The 13,903-nt window shown below is 51.8% G+C and overlaps 5 protein-coding genes across 5 annotated transcripts; 2 read left to right on the top strand and 3 right to left on the bottom strand.

The window, feature by feature from the left end:
• Positions 1-125: 125 nt before the first annotated feature.
• N7506_005996 (TauD/TfdA dioxygenase family protein) lies at positions 126-1,369 on the top strand (the record flags this gene model as incomplete). The annotated part of the gene is made up of 4 exons (XM_056955289.1): positions 126-351; positions 408-737; positions 787-1,161; positions 1,215-1,369. 4 exons carry the CDS (start codon positions 126-128, stop codon positions 1,367-1,369), a joined length of 1,086 nt encoding a protein of 361 aa, XP_056809623.1.
• Positions 1,370-1,867: 498 nt separating this feature from the next.
• N7506_005995 (glycerophosphocholine phosphodiesterase) lies at positions 1,868-5,645 on the bottom strand (the record flags this gene model as incomplete). The annotated part of the gene is made up of 4 exons (XM_056955288.1): positions 1,868-2,068; positions 2,121-2,521; positions 2,581-5,436; positions 5,510-5,645. 4 exons carry the CDS (start codon positions 5,643-5,645, stop codon positions 1,868-1,870), a joined length of 3,594 nt encoding a protein of 1,197 aa, XP_056809622.1.
• A 1,206-nt stretch (positions 5,646-6,851) lies between these two features.
• Positions 6,852-9,408, bottom strand: N7506_005994 (UNC45-central domain-containing protein; the record flags this gene model as incomplete). The annotated part of the gene is made up of 2 exons (XM_056955287.1): positions 6,852-9,284; positions 9,331-9,408. 2 exons carry the CDS (start codon positions 9,406-9,408, stop codon positions 6,852-6,854), a joined length of 2,511 nt encoding a protein of 836 aa, XP_056809621.1.
• Positions 9,409-10,333: 925 nt separating this feature from the next.
• On the top strand, positions 10,334-11,486 carry N7506_005993 (TFIIH/NER complex subunit TFB4; the record flags this gene model as incomplete). The annotated part of the gene is made up of 2 exons (XM_056955286.1): positions 10,334-10,379; positions 10,432-11,486. The coding sequence occupies 2 exons, from the start codon at positions 10,334-10,336 to the stop codon at positions 11,484-11,486; spliced, it is 1,101 nt and encodes a 366-aa protein (XP_056809620.1).
• Positions 11,487-12,016: 530 nt separating this feature from the next.
• On the bottom strand, positions 12,017-13,753 carry N7506_005992 (threonine aspartase 1; the record flags this gene model as incomplete). Its single annotated transcript, XM_056955285.1, has 5 exons — positions 12,017-12,166; positions 12,225-12,334; positions 12,409-13,332; positions 13,388-13,587; positions 13,647-13,753. 5 exons carry the CDS (start codon positions 13,751-13,753, stop codon positions 12,017-12,019), a joined length of 1,491 nt encoding a protein of 496 aa, XP_056809619.1.
• Between the last annotated feature and the right edge of the window lie 150 nt (positions 13,754-13,903).

Genomic DNA, 13,903 nt, shown 5'->3' with positions numbered 1-13,903 from the left:
GGATATGGTGTGACAGTCCAGATCTGCGGGGTGTCTATCTGATGGACGGGTATTCGGCACGAAACGAAGTATAAAACCCTCGAAGCAGTAACCATCGAAGCAACATTCAATCGCAACAGTTCAAAATGGCCGCAGTCACCGAAACATCTACCCCGGTGGTCCCCATCGTGGACGAAAAGATCACGCTGAAGGGTCTTGCGCGTGAACCTCTCAAGTCAAATGGAAGTCTCGATGCCTTTGAGTCTTTCGACGTGACTCCTGTCATTGGACGAGAGTTCCCCAATGCCAGCTTGAAGGACTTCCTGCGTGCACCCAACTCGGACGATCTCCTCCGGGAGCTTTCCCTGACCAGTTCGTACCTTCCACCCAGACTGAATTTAGATCCCAAATCTAACCATCGTCGACAGTCTCTCAACGCGGAGTCGTCTTCTTCCGCAAGCAAGATGGTCTCGATGATGACCTGCAGAAGGAGCTCGTCCAGCGCCTCGGAGAGCTCTCAGGCAAGCCCAGTACCTCTGGGCTGCACATCCACCCAGTAGCCAACTCCGGTCGCGAGCACAGCGTCAAGGACGACGAGATCAGCGTCATCAGTTCCGCTCAACGGAAAACTCTCTACAAAGATCGCAACCTGCAAAAGCAGAGTGCTCGCAGAGAATGGCACAGCGATATAACCTTCGAACCTATCCCAAGCGATTACACTCTCCTGCGCCTCACAGAGCTCCCAAGGACCGGCGGTGGTAAGATCCAGCATCAAGCACTTCAGAGACCCAAGGCTAACCTTCGTAGATACCCTCTGGGCCTCAGGCTACGAAGTCTACGACCGCATCTCAGAGCCGTATCAGAAATTCCTAGAAACCCTGACGGCGACATATGCACAGCCCCGCTTCAACGAGGTGGCCAAGAATAACGATTTCAAAATCCACCCTGGTCCCCGTGGCGCACCCGAGAATGTAGGCGAAGAGCTCAAAGCTCAACACCCTGTTATTCGCACGAACCCTGTCACGGGCTGGAAGAGTGTTTTTGCAGTCGGCTCGCATGTGCAGAAGATTGATGGCTTGTCTGAGGAGGAGAGCCGTCATCTTCTTCAGTGGTTCATTACTTTGATTGTTGAGAATCATGATCTGCAGGTTCGTCTTCGCTGGCAGAATCCTAATGATCTCGGTATGTACTCATCCTCTGTGAATGTGATGGTTGTCGCTAACTGATTGCCTTAGCTATCTGGGATAACCGATCGGTATACCATGCTGCGACGTGGGATTATGAGGAAATTGGTCCTCGAACTGGACACCGTGCGGTTGGTCTTGGAGAGAGGCCTTATTTGGACCCTAAGAGCATTGGGCGACGGGAGGCTCTGGCTGCTGATGAGTAGATATAAGTTGGAGCACAAAATCGAATTTGGTTTCCACGCGCAACAATCTCAAAGATTCGTTTCGTATGAAAAAGAAACACTGGAAGGCGAGACGTCAAGGAGGGGCTCTGGAAGGAGGTATGCCAAAAGGAATCTCACCTTATTATGGCCCTAAGCTAGTCCGAATTAGTGTTTTCAGGTTTGCATAACAATTGAGAATTTCCCAATGAATGTTGTACGGCAACCTTGGAGACACCAACATCAATCGATTCCATGTATTTAAGGTATTGGGTGGGCAACAGACTATAGTTATGTCTGCGGCGCGAATAATTCTACCAAACGACGTCACGGTAGCGCAAAACCCTGTAAAATTGAACTCGAACAGCGACAGTATATTGGCTGTTGAAGCCATGCACTATGGACAAAGAATGCAAATAGATCACAGCTTCAAACTGGAATGGAGGCCTGCATCTATGAACATGACAATGTACTCAAAGACTGACTGAAATTTACATTTGGCTAGATGTTATTTTGCTTCGTCTGCTCGAGAACAGGGACTCGGATCGCACCCTTGGTGAGATCAGCGGCCTGGTCACTGATGGCGGAAGGGTTGGGCGAGGGACCTGGGGTAAGGCCCTTATTCTGTCGTTGGATGAGGCCGTTCGTGATTCCCAGCACAGAGTCGACGATGACGGCATCGATGCCCTCCGCAACTTGGTACTAAAAAAGGCATGTTAGAGGGGGATCGTTGTAATAAAGGGGGATATCTTACGTCAACGTTCTCGCCGTCATTGTTAAGTGCTCCATATGAAACGCAGACGAGACCGGATTCCTTGACGATGCGGACGAGGCGGGGACAAAGGACTAGGGGCTCGGCCTGAGTGACGATACCGAGGAGGTTCCAGCGCGAGGCGAATCGAATAGCCTCCTGTAAGCTGCTGGCTCGAATATCGCCAACGGGAGAAGCGCCCGCGTCGGTAAGGAAAAGGACGGGGATAGAGGGCTGCTTGAAAGACAACAGGAGACAAATATCAGGGTTGAAGCTTGAGAACAACATGTCGCGGCCACCACCCAGGTCGTAGACCATTGTCAGGATGGTGTCGACGAAGGAGTTCAGCTCGACGGCATAAGTGTCCATTTCCTCCTCCTCGCTCTCGTGGAGCATGGGATATTCTGGCGACCTAGGTTAGATCGACGACATAGCTGCTCTTTAGGATGCAAGATTAACTCACTGAGTTCGATATTGAATCCAACGGGCTCGGGAATCTTTTTGAAGAGCTCTTCCAATGTGGCAAATGGGGCCTGGATATGCTCTCCGCGGGTGTTACCCTTGAATCCCTTCTTCTTGAAATCACGGGTGTGTTTGATCTTCTCGGTCAAATCGGCCGGATTGTACTCCGAGCCACCAACTGACATCGAGCGCTGGCGCGCTCCAAGGTCTGGTGCCTCCTTTGTCTGTCCGTTTGTACCAGTGCGTTGGCGACCCATGCCCAGCTCGAGGAATTGATCTAATGTCATTGTGTGGACAGGTGCATCAATGCCAGTCTCGCTGACTAGGAAGTCGTGGTAGATGACAGGAACATGATCCTTGGTGAGCTGTACGTCGAATTCGACATATGAAGCACCCAAGTTTGCCGCAGCGATGAAAGATTGTACAGTATTCTCGCCAAGCTGTAGGGAGTTGCGGCTGGCCATGTTCTTACCCAATCCACGGTGTCCAATGACCATTGTGGAGCTCATTGAGCGCCAGTAGGTCTGGTTTCCTGTGATGGACATTTTGGGATGTGTGAAAGGGGTAATAACGAGAAAATTGAAAGTCACAGACCCAATAACCTCCAAGGTGTTTGCAGCAACAATCGGCACGGTAGAGTCTCCCTTGAGGTTGATTCGGTGAGATCCAATAGTAGGCTTGATGCTAGACAGCAGAGCAACACCACGGCCAACCACCTTTTCCTTCGATCCTGCGTAGGTGGGAACAAGGTCGAAAAGCAGACGCACCTTGCTGGGATCGTTGGTGTGGAATACGATAGGCTCGGTGGAAATGTTGTCCTGCACAGGCAGATCAATCACCTCTGGCTCCCCGTGGGCGCCGCTGGCTGTGATGACCATGGACAGAGAAGTATCCAGCTGGGTGGCATGGGCGTTCTCCATAGGAATGCGGTCAAGGCTGACCGTCTCCAGCGGCTTGCGCATGTCCATCGTTCCAAGACTGACCAAAATCATGGTCTCATTGGTGAGATACCTGTGTCCAAATGTCTTGATAGGTTCAGCATTGCGCGGACCAGAGCTTCCAGACGTGGGACCAGGCGCATTCGATCGGCGATCAAAAAGTGCAGATTGGGCTGGGGGCGATGATGACTCGGATCCAGTAAGATTCGGAGTGGAGACATTTGGAGTAGACGTATTTGGGGTGGAAATGGAAAGATCTAGCTCGGTTGCCGGAGGACCGGGGCTCACCTCTGCCAGGCACCGGGCAATGTCAAGGTGGCCGCGCAGGGCTGCATGCTCCTTCGCTGTCCAGCCAGAGGAATCGAAGCGCTCGATATCAGCACCAGCTGCAACCAGCAGCTTCGCTACTTCCAAAGCTGCATCCACGCAGGCAATGAAGAGAGGTGTCCAGCCGTATGTGACTTCGGCTAATTCAGTATCTGCCTTTTGGTGGCGTGTGCCGTCGAGCAGAATCTGTGCACACTCAGTATGGCCGAAGCGGGCAGCAACGTGCAGTGCAGTCTCTCCTTGTTCGTCTTGGTAGTTGATATCCACCCCGGCGTCCACAAGGAGGTGAACGATGTCGATGAAATTGGCTTTAGTCGCGAGCGCCAGCACAGCACTTGATTTTGAGATTTGCTTCCTGATTTTGCCTATTTCCTGCGAGCCCTCGTTGCGTTTTTCCGAGTCCAAAAGGAAGCGAGTGGTCTGAGGGTGACCGCCGACAACACTAAGATGCAGCGGGGCCCAGCCATCGTCATCCTGCCACAAGGGGCCGTCAATACCGTCACTGACATCGAACATTTCCCACTCGGAGAGGTGTTCGATGATCACCTCGCATACGGCCTTGAAGCCATACTGGGCGGCATAGTGTAGCGGGGTTCGTCCGGCGTTGTCTTTTGCCATCAAAAACTCACGCTGGTCAGGGCGCAGTGAGTCAAGCAAGAATGAGAAGAGGCTAATAACTGGGTCATCACGGCCCAACTGCTGGGACATGTGCTCTTCCTTGACCACAGCCCGGGGAGGTTGAAGGGTCGGAGGGGCTGCAGGGGTGATGTAGCGAGTAGTCTCCGGTGGGAAATTGAGAACCATAGAAGCGGCAGGCTCGGAATCAGTCGTGGGCTGGTCGCGGCCAATAGAAATAACCAGGCGATGCAAGCAATTGCGCTTGTTGATATCATCGTCCTCTTCAAGGGTCTCGACCCGTTTGATCAACAAAGCCAACACGGCGCGAGACCGATGCAGGATAGATCGCTGAATCAAAGTCCGCAAGACCCTAGAATAGACCGTGTCACCAGCCTCATCAGAAGTGACCTTCAGCGTCTCAAGCAATTCAAGTAGCACATGCGTATCGTCATTGCGCAGCGAATCATCCACCGCAGTCAGCACGCTAGTGGGCAGGTTGAGAAAAGGGCGGGCGGCACCCCGCTTCAGTGATAGGGAAGAATGGGTCGAGCTTGCGTCGTCAGCAATCTTATCGTCCGCCTTTGTTTGGTCGGTAATGATCGCCATCCAAGCATTGATGCGGTCCTGGGACTGGAAGACCCGGGAATTCGAGGCAAACGGCGCGGGATCAACCTTGGTCTCCAGATAGCGCTTCTGCGCCTGTGCGCCAACCTTCTTGTCTAGCTTCTTTGTGATCTTGATAAATCCGCGACGGTTGACCTCGCCGTACCATTGTAACCGTCGGAAGTGGTAACGTAGATCCAGCAGCGCTTCCCGGAGGTCGTGGCGATCCTCCGGTTCCAGCTGGTGACGGCCGTCTCTGGAATACCCATATCGCTCTTCGAGAAGCTTCAAGCGGCGGGCGAACTCGGCGTACTTCTTGTTGTAGAAATAGTCGACATCTTCCACGTTTCGGTCGAGGGAATAGAAGAATCCTGTTGCGGAGGAGAATACGTCAGACGAGGTTCACCACTTTAAATGGAATGAGACAATCGGTATAGATCTTACCAGCCAGATCAGGCTCTTGACCCGCTTTGATCTGCTCGGCGGCGGCCTTGATGAGTTGCTTGAGGGACTTGTATTTGATGTATGAGGCGCTCCACTCGGGAACGGTGAATTGCGACAGATTGCGGCCGAATTTCATGTTGGCGGTACCGCTTGCACTCTGCGGTTGAGAGTTTCCACCAATTCAAATAGTTCAGATCGGATCCAAAGTCGTAAAATCAACCTGAATATCACGATGATGTGATCAGGTGAGCGTCCGAACGCAGTAAGAATGAAGAGACGCCATTGAGGGGAATAGGGGACAAAAAGATTGAGGGCAGATAAAAGAGACCAAGCTCCTATAGGTCCTGACTGTACCTGAGATGTGCGGTCAAGAGAATCGAATCAGACAAGAATCTGAAGAATCCAAAGAATGCCGAGCAAAAGAGCGTGTGGCCGAGGAGGACGATGTGAGTGGTGTGTAAGCTGGGAGAGCTGGAGGTGTGCGCAGTCAATCGACACTGATTCGTCGAACCAGACTCCGTGGGGTTATTATATAACTTCAAGGACTGTTTCGACTGTTTCGACTTTCTTTTATTTTCAAATTGATATTTCACTTTCACATTTGCGGTGTGTGTGAATTGCCGCTATTTTCTGTCCCACGTCATGCGGAATGATGTGAGGATCCCCCACGACGCAATTAGTGGCTGACAATTGAACCATCGTGACTCCACTTGCTGCACAACCGACTCCCAGGGTCGGGATCGGCATCGGTCTAGTCGCAATGTCCGACCCCAGATCCTCCGTGTCTCAACCTTTTTGATGATGGTTTTGCGTGATACTCTTGGCTTTGTTCTCTCATAGCCCTTGAATTCCCGGTGAGTCCAAGGTACAAAGAGATATGTGTGTGTGTCTTGTGACTCTACGCCACAACTCTACAGAGTACGGTGACACTAGTTGGGTTCGCATATCGTATCTTCCGGAGTCAGGTGGTCAATTGACTGGGGTAGCCTCCACTTTCCCTTGAGCTAGGGGCCTGGGAACACCTGGGCATGGTCTAGCGTGAAACAAAGGACCCCGAAAGAAACATGAAAAGGATCAGGTGAACAACCTAGGACCTCGGGAAGTATAGTTGTAGACTGGTTGAAGCTATTTGGGCGAAGGCATTACGCCTTCTTCCCTAAGTAAACAAAACACACAAAAGACAATCGCTAAATCCGCTGTGCTCATGGTCAGGTCATCTCCGAGAAAAACAAAACAAAAAAACGATTCAAAGTAAACAGGCCCCCAAACTCCAAATCAGCAAGTCCGTCCCATAGCCACATGCAAAGAGAAAGAAAGAATAAAACGAGGGCAATCATGCTCGTTACTGAACCAGGGGCTTCAAAGCCTCCACCGCAATCTGTAGCACTGCTTGCGTCTTCGTTTTCTTGATACAAGCGGTGAGTGTTTCAATTCCCCCTGCAGTGCGAACGGCCGCTTTCGCGCGAGATCCGATGTCACCTGTCGCGACGCAGGTGAGGTTGCGCACACAGACCACCCCGCGATGCACGAGGGCGTCGTCGTCCTCCTGGCATAACCCTAGGAGAAGTTCTACGCCCCGGGGTCGATCCAAAACAGCGGCGATGGCGGCATCGAAATCTGTCAACATAGCAAGAGCGCCACCAGCAGCACGCCGAGTAGCCAAGTCGTCGGCATCAGTCAGAGCGAGGAGAATGTGGAGACGCTGGGAAGCTGCTTTGGAGCCATCGGCGAACTTGACGATGCCAGACTCGCAGGTCATCAAGTTACAGACCAGTTCGCAGGCCGCGCGCTGAATGCGGGCGTTGCTAGAGAGAAGCAGGTCTTCCACTGCAGACCACCCTTCTCGGACGGTGAGTTCCGGGGCAGAATCATCGTGGGGGTAAGAAGCGAGGTTTGTCAGAGCGAGGAGACTCTCAAACACGGGGAGAAGATCGCGAGGTTGGTCGGCGGAGAAAGACAGAGTCTCGGGGGAGGAAAGAAGAGAGAGGAGAGGACGGACGGCGGATGTCACTTGAGGGAACCCAGATGATGGGAAGACGTGCGAAGGGTCAACGGAGATGAGAATTCGGGCCAGCGCGTGGGAGGCAATCCGTGTCGTTTCGTTCGTGACAGGGCCAGAGCTACTTTGCTTTGGGGCTGCAAGGCCAAGTAAAAGCTTGACTGCACCTTGCTGGGCGAGTGCACCGCGGGACTTTTGAGGCCTTGTCAAAGCTTGTAGGATCTTGGCCGTGAGTTCATTGGTGGAGGGTAACGCGATTCGACCACACTCAACCAACAAAGCCATGATGCCGGCATCAATCACTGCGGCACATCTTGCCAGGACGGCGTCTTCTTCATCCCGAGCATCTGGTGCGGCCGCTGCTTTGTTCTTTCCTGCAGATGCGTCCGCGTAGTCCTTCAGTTGCGACATCTTCTTCTGCTCTTCAGAGAGGTTAGGTAGGAATTTCGTGATGTTCAGGACGATCATCAGACCGCCGTATAGTACCGAGGAGTCAGAGCTGTTCTTCTTCATGGTCGCAATGAAATTCCGGAGGAACGTGGGATCATTGGCGAGCTCTTCCTTGACGGCTGGCTTGACCGAGGTGTAGGCTAAGCCTTCGATTGCGTGGGAACTGTTCTCAACCTTGCTTTCAGACATCAGTCCTTTGAAACGGTGAACGAGCTCAGACTCGCTATCATCCTCCAAGACCTTACCGTTGCCAGTGGAGGGCTTATCCGGCTCAGATGCCCGGATCTTCGCCAGAGCCACCGCTGCTAGTTCCGAACAAGCATCGCTGCCATTGGTTAAGTTGTGTGATAGCCACTCTCCAAACTTCTTGGAGACAGCCTCACGACAGGGACGGTTGATGCATGCCGCATTGAGCAGCTCCAGCACCGGTAGATCGACTTTCTTGCTCTTGGCTTCTCGATTTGCCAATGGCTGAAGATGGGCCATGAATTCATCGGACAAGAACAGGTTTGCTGCGGCCGTGGGGGCCACAGGGAAAATAGCGGCCAGTGCAGAGAAAGCCACGATTAGATCGTCGATGCGACCTTTGCCGATGATCGACATGATCAGAGTCAGGAATTTCTTCTCTCCGGCTTCCTTGGCGACCTCCAAGTACTTGGCAGTAGCCAACGTGGCCTGGCTGCGCACCTCCAGTGGCAACCGATAGTCCAAGGACGATAGAATGACCTCAAATCCTTCATTGTCAATCAAATGCTTGAGTTCTTCGGCATGAACAGCCAGTAGTCTTGTTATTCCCTTCAACGAACGTCCGTCGAGATCATGCCCAGATTCCATGAGCTTGGCAATAAACAATTGGAATAGCTCACTCTCGCAATGGGAGCGGGTTTCTTCCGAGGTCCACACCGTGGGATCCAGGACAACTGTATCAAGACACACCGCTGCCCCATCGCCTCGGTCGTAGATCTCATCGAAAAATGCGGTGACAGAAGTTTGGAGCTGGGTGGAGAAGTACTGCCTCACGCTGGCGTTCTGTCGCACCAACCCGGAGATGATGTCATCCTGTGTCGGCGACAGGGATTGCGGTCGCTGTGCAAGTAATAATTTCAAAGATTCCAGTGCGACCCCTTCTGGCGACTTTAATCCATCTGTGCGGAGATAAGCCGCGGCTTCTTTCCCTGCATTCTCATCGTTCTGTGTGTATTTTCGAACAAGGTCCAGTAACTGATGACCCTCGTTGTCCTCTTGCTGCACTTTCAGGAAAGCAGCTTTGACTTGAGGGTTTTCGGGGGCAATCGACAGGGCTTCACGGAGGTTACGGGAGGCGGCCTGCATGAATTAGCATATAGATCCAATGGAGGGGTGAATCACGTACCTCACGGTGGCCCGCGTCAACGAGTTCAACAGCCTCTCGGGCCAAGTGTACAGCACGTTCTTCTCCTGTGAGGACCATTGCATGTAAATCCGGAGATAATGAATTACTCCAGATGGTTGTAAAAAGGAGAGCGGAGAGGACCCGTTATTTTTTTCTGGAGGGGAAGTGCGGAGCGGAGGGAAGATAAAGAGCTCCGATAGAGCCGGGGTTAGGAGTTACTATTATACTATTCGAACTACGGAGTAATATCCTGCAGAAGTAGTGATCCAATTGTTTCCCTCAGATAGTGTCAAACCTGCGTCTAATCTTAGGTACATCTGAGCACTTCACCTCCAGGGCTGGTCTCATCATTTTAGCCAAAATCAGCGATAAGACCAACCACATCCCCGGCCGACGACACGTTCTCCCTCCCCAGTCAGCATGTTGTCCTGTACTACTCCAGATGATCTGCTTTTCTCTCCGCTTCACTTTTCCTCACTTTCTCTCTGTGAGGTTCCGAATTTCACTTCACTGTACGCAATAATTGCCTCTTGGCGCGTCCAAGGGATACACCGCCAAGCACTCCATCTTGTCAAATCAACCGAAACGAACTCTCAACAAAAGGTGCTCAGATATTCCGTGTAGTTTTAGTCAGATCTTCACGGCCCCCCAACTCCGATTGGGGTTGGTTTCTGACTGATCTAAAACAAAGAAAATAGAGTCAAGCTACTGCGTACGAGAACAAGGGAAGTATGAAATGTGTCAAAAGTGGCGGCGTCATATCTAAAGTGACTGTTATCACCCCGTGACCTTATCTTTTCGAGATCATCTTGAGGTCAAAGCTATGCATGCATCCTTGAAAGTTCCTACTTGTTCCTATTTCGATGCTTAAATACCATCAATACTGGGGAGCTTCAATTTGACAGGCTCAAAAAAGGTCTTTTTGGGGTTTCTCCTAGTTTGCGACCAGCTCAAGGGAGTCTGTCTCATCTTACAATGAACCGCGACTGCGCGTTCTAACACAATGAACTCCGTTGATGCCTCCGAGCACTATGAACTAGGCGCTACTGGTCAGTGTCTCGGCTCCAGTGAAGAAAGAACATCCCAGCTAAACAGTCCCAGACCTAGCCCCGTCCCTCCTCACCGTCGTCATTGATACCAATCCACATGCCTGGAACACCCTCGAAGACTCCCTCCCACTGTCCAAGGCAATCGCGAACATCCTCGTCTTCATCAACGCCCACCTAGCCTGCAACTATGCAAATGAAATCGCTGTGGTAGCCTCACACACGCACAAAGCAGCATGGCTTTACCCGTCCCAAACCGCGCCGGCCTCAACAGACCAGGACGGCGACATTTCAATGAACACAGAGGCAACCCCCCAACCAAATAAATACCGACCCTTCCGCATCGTCGAAGACCAAGTCACCCGCAATTTGCAAGAGCTCGTACAATCAACGACCACCGAACATCTCCGCAGCAACACATCCACCATGCTAGCCGGCGCCCTAACTCTAGCCCTGAGCCACATCAACCGCCGAACAATCGCCTGGGCCGAAGAGCACGGCGGTGCAAACCCGGATGACACAATTGCCCAAGGAACCGCACCGTCAAACCGCTACTCCGCATCAAACGAAGAGGAGAAACTCCAGAGTCGCATTCTAATCGTCTCCGTCAGCGGCTCCAGCGACTCTGCACACCAGTATATCCCCGTGATGAATAGCATCTTTGCGTGTCAGCGCCTACACATCCCAATCGATGTGTGCAAGCTGAGCGGCGACGCTGTCTTCCTACAGCAAGCGTCTGACGCCACCAAGGGTATATACATGTCGCTCTCGGAGCCACGTGGGTTGCTGCAGTATTTGATGATGGCATTTTTACCAGATCAGAGGTCTCGAAGACATCTTGTGTTACCTACGCGTGTGGATGTGGATTTCCGCGCTGCGTGCTTCTGTCATCGTCGGGTCGTGGATGTTGGCTTCGTGTGTTCGATTTGTCTTAGTATCTTCTGCGAACCGCCGCCTGGGAGCGAATGCTTGACTTGTGGGACGCATTTGGATACTGGGGACAACAATGCGAAGCCGGCGTTGTTGCCGAGGAAAAAGAAGAAGAAGAAGAAGGTCAACGGGGCTTCTGGAGCCGGGACACCAATGTCTGTTTCGACGCCTGGCTCATGAGAGTCAAATTATCAAATGCATTCACATGGAAACGCTGCAGCCCTTTTAGCTGCTTGGACACTTGCAATATCACCTGGCGTTGGCTCGGAATATGAACGCATACTGGTGCGTAGGATATACAACATTTAGCAAGTTACAACATAATGATTCAAGACAATGCTCTCCTCCCTAGTTTTGAAAAAGAAAATGGGCATACACAGATGGTCACTTGGATTTAGGGCTACTCTTACACAAGGCTTATTCCCGATTGTCAAGGACTGTGTGTCCAATTAAGAACAATCAACGGCTGGAAGACGCACGTCGACTCGTCATCCAGGCGTGCTGGGTAGGTAGTCGGGTCAGAGAACATGATGGAACCGGGTATACTAACTCTCAGGCAAAGAAGAGCATGATCAGAAGCAATTGGCAGGGCTTGAAAAAGGCTGCCATGTGAATCGACACTCAAATGTGAGGTTGGCATTGAGAGGCCTTCGTTGGCAGACGAGTGCTGTTCGCATCCAGATTTAATGAGCCCCTGTTCAACATTCATCTTAGTAATGCACATTCTGTTCAAATCGCTTCGATTCCTTACGATAGTTGGGGAACCTGATCCTAGAGGCTCCTTGGCTGATTGCTCCACGGGCTCCACGAGACATCAAACTCCGCGGTTTATCGGCGTTGCTGGTAAATGAGGCAAGAGCCTGTCAGGTACACTTAGTTAGAAGTCAGTCCTTCGTCGAAAATTACCAAGCGACTCACAAAAGACTCGGTGTTGTGGGCAAAGTAAAGTTCCATGGCGCTGTTGGTCTTCTTGACTACCATGACTCCGATGGCGCCGAAGAGAAAACTGTCGGTCACGGCTGGATGACCTAGTATGCCAAAATTCATCTTTCATCAGTATCAAGAAGCGTTTGATGGCGGATGTGCAAGGAACGTGACATACCGGTGAACTCGTTTTTCACCCATGATCTGAGCGCATCCTCCTCCAAAACATGAGTGAATTGACATCCGGGTCCCTTTCGCTGGTTATAGAACATTCTCTGCGCGCAGGTACTGGCTGCCAGTGTTGAACCAATGAGCTCACCGGTTCCCGATGTGACGACTGCGCATGAAGTTCCATCTGGGTCACCTGGGTCTTCAGGCATGACATGGGTGCCAATGCCAATCAGAGCAGCGGGCCCGATGCGACCACGATGCTTCATGCCTATTCCGCCAGAAGATGAGCCGGCGGCAATGTTTCCATACCTATCGATTGCGATTGCGCCAATGGTGTCAGTGATCGAATCTTCCCTTGGTTCCTTCTCATCTGCCGTGAAGCTTTCATCGTGGCTTCCATCAGGGAACATGCCCATTGATGAGACAGACTGCCCGGGTGTGCGAGCTCTGCCGGTCTTGGCCTTCTTCTTCTTTTTTGTCTCTTTGTGAGCTGGGGATGTTGCTGGGCGGCCCTTCCCGCCAGGAGCTGGAGTCTGCGTGCTGGTGACTCTGAGTTCTTCTGCTGGGTCTGGGTTGGGGTCTCTAACTCTGCTCTGGTAGTGCTGGTAGGGGTTCTCAAGGCGATCTCTCTCTTCAAGGCGCCTGATGCGTTCGTCCATAGGAGTCAAGGGTCGGCGATACCAATAATCAAGTTCATCTTCGCTGTGCGTGATACGTTCGTGCTCTGCAACTTCTGCTGCCCATGATTTATACCGGGTTTCGGCCGATGGCGAGATCAGTCCTTCATCGGGAATGATTATCACACCATGCTCCCATGCGAACTCTTTGGCGCCCTGCCCAGCAAGAAAGTTAGGAGGTACTCTCGACATGCCTAGCTGAACGTTGGATTTGTCGTAAATTTTGCGGGCGAGCATGATCGGGTTTTTGACGTCTAGAGCCACATTAGAGAGCTCAAGGTATGAAGACTCGGGCCACAGGGAACTTACTTTGCACAGCTCCAGCCGCTCCACTGTGTCCAAGATGATCAACTATTGAAGCATCGCCCTCGACAGTTCCATGTGCGTTCAGGTTGCTACCGAACCCTGCATTCGTGATGGGATTGTCTTCGAGTATCATCAGAGCCACTTCAACAGCATCAACGGCGGTGGCCCCATTCCTCAAAAATGCCATGGCCTTCTTTGTAGCACTAAATCAAACAGAATGTCAGACCATGTGAGTTCAATCATTCATCATATAGGTTCTTACTTTTCGCAAGCTTCAAGGTGCTTGTTCTCATTGTCATAGCTGTGGAAGCCTGCTCCAGCATGGACGAAGATTGCACACAGGCCATCGTACCGTAAAGGGTGTGACATGATGATCCGTCGATATCAAGACCCAGGAAATCTCCGTGTCGACTTACCTTTTGAAGGTTAGAGATTTGCAAGCGAAGTAAACGAGAGATTAGGCTGAGAAACCGACGAGGTGAGAACCAGCACGATGGCGAATTCGGCAACGTGAGAACA

Source organism: Penicillium brevicompactum, assembly GCF_028827555.1.
Source record: "Penicillium brevicompactum strain IBT 35665 chromosome Unknown utg000005l_segment0_segment0, whole genome shotgun sequence".
Taxonomy (NCBI): Eukaryota; Fungi; Ascomycota; class Eurotiomycetes; order Eurotiales; family Aspergillaceae; genus Penicillium; species Penicillium brevicompactum.
The sequence above is the reverse complement of the archived record's forward strand: the minus strand, read 5'-3'. Positions and strand labels throughout refer to the sequence as shown.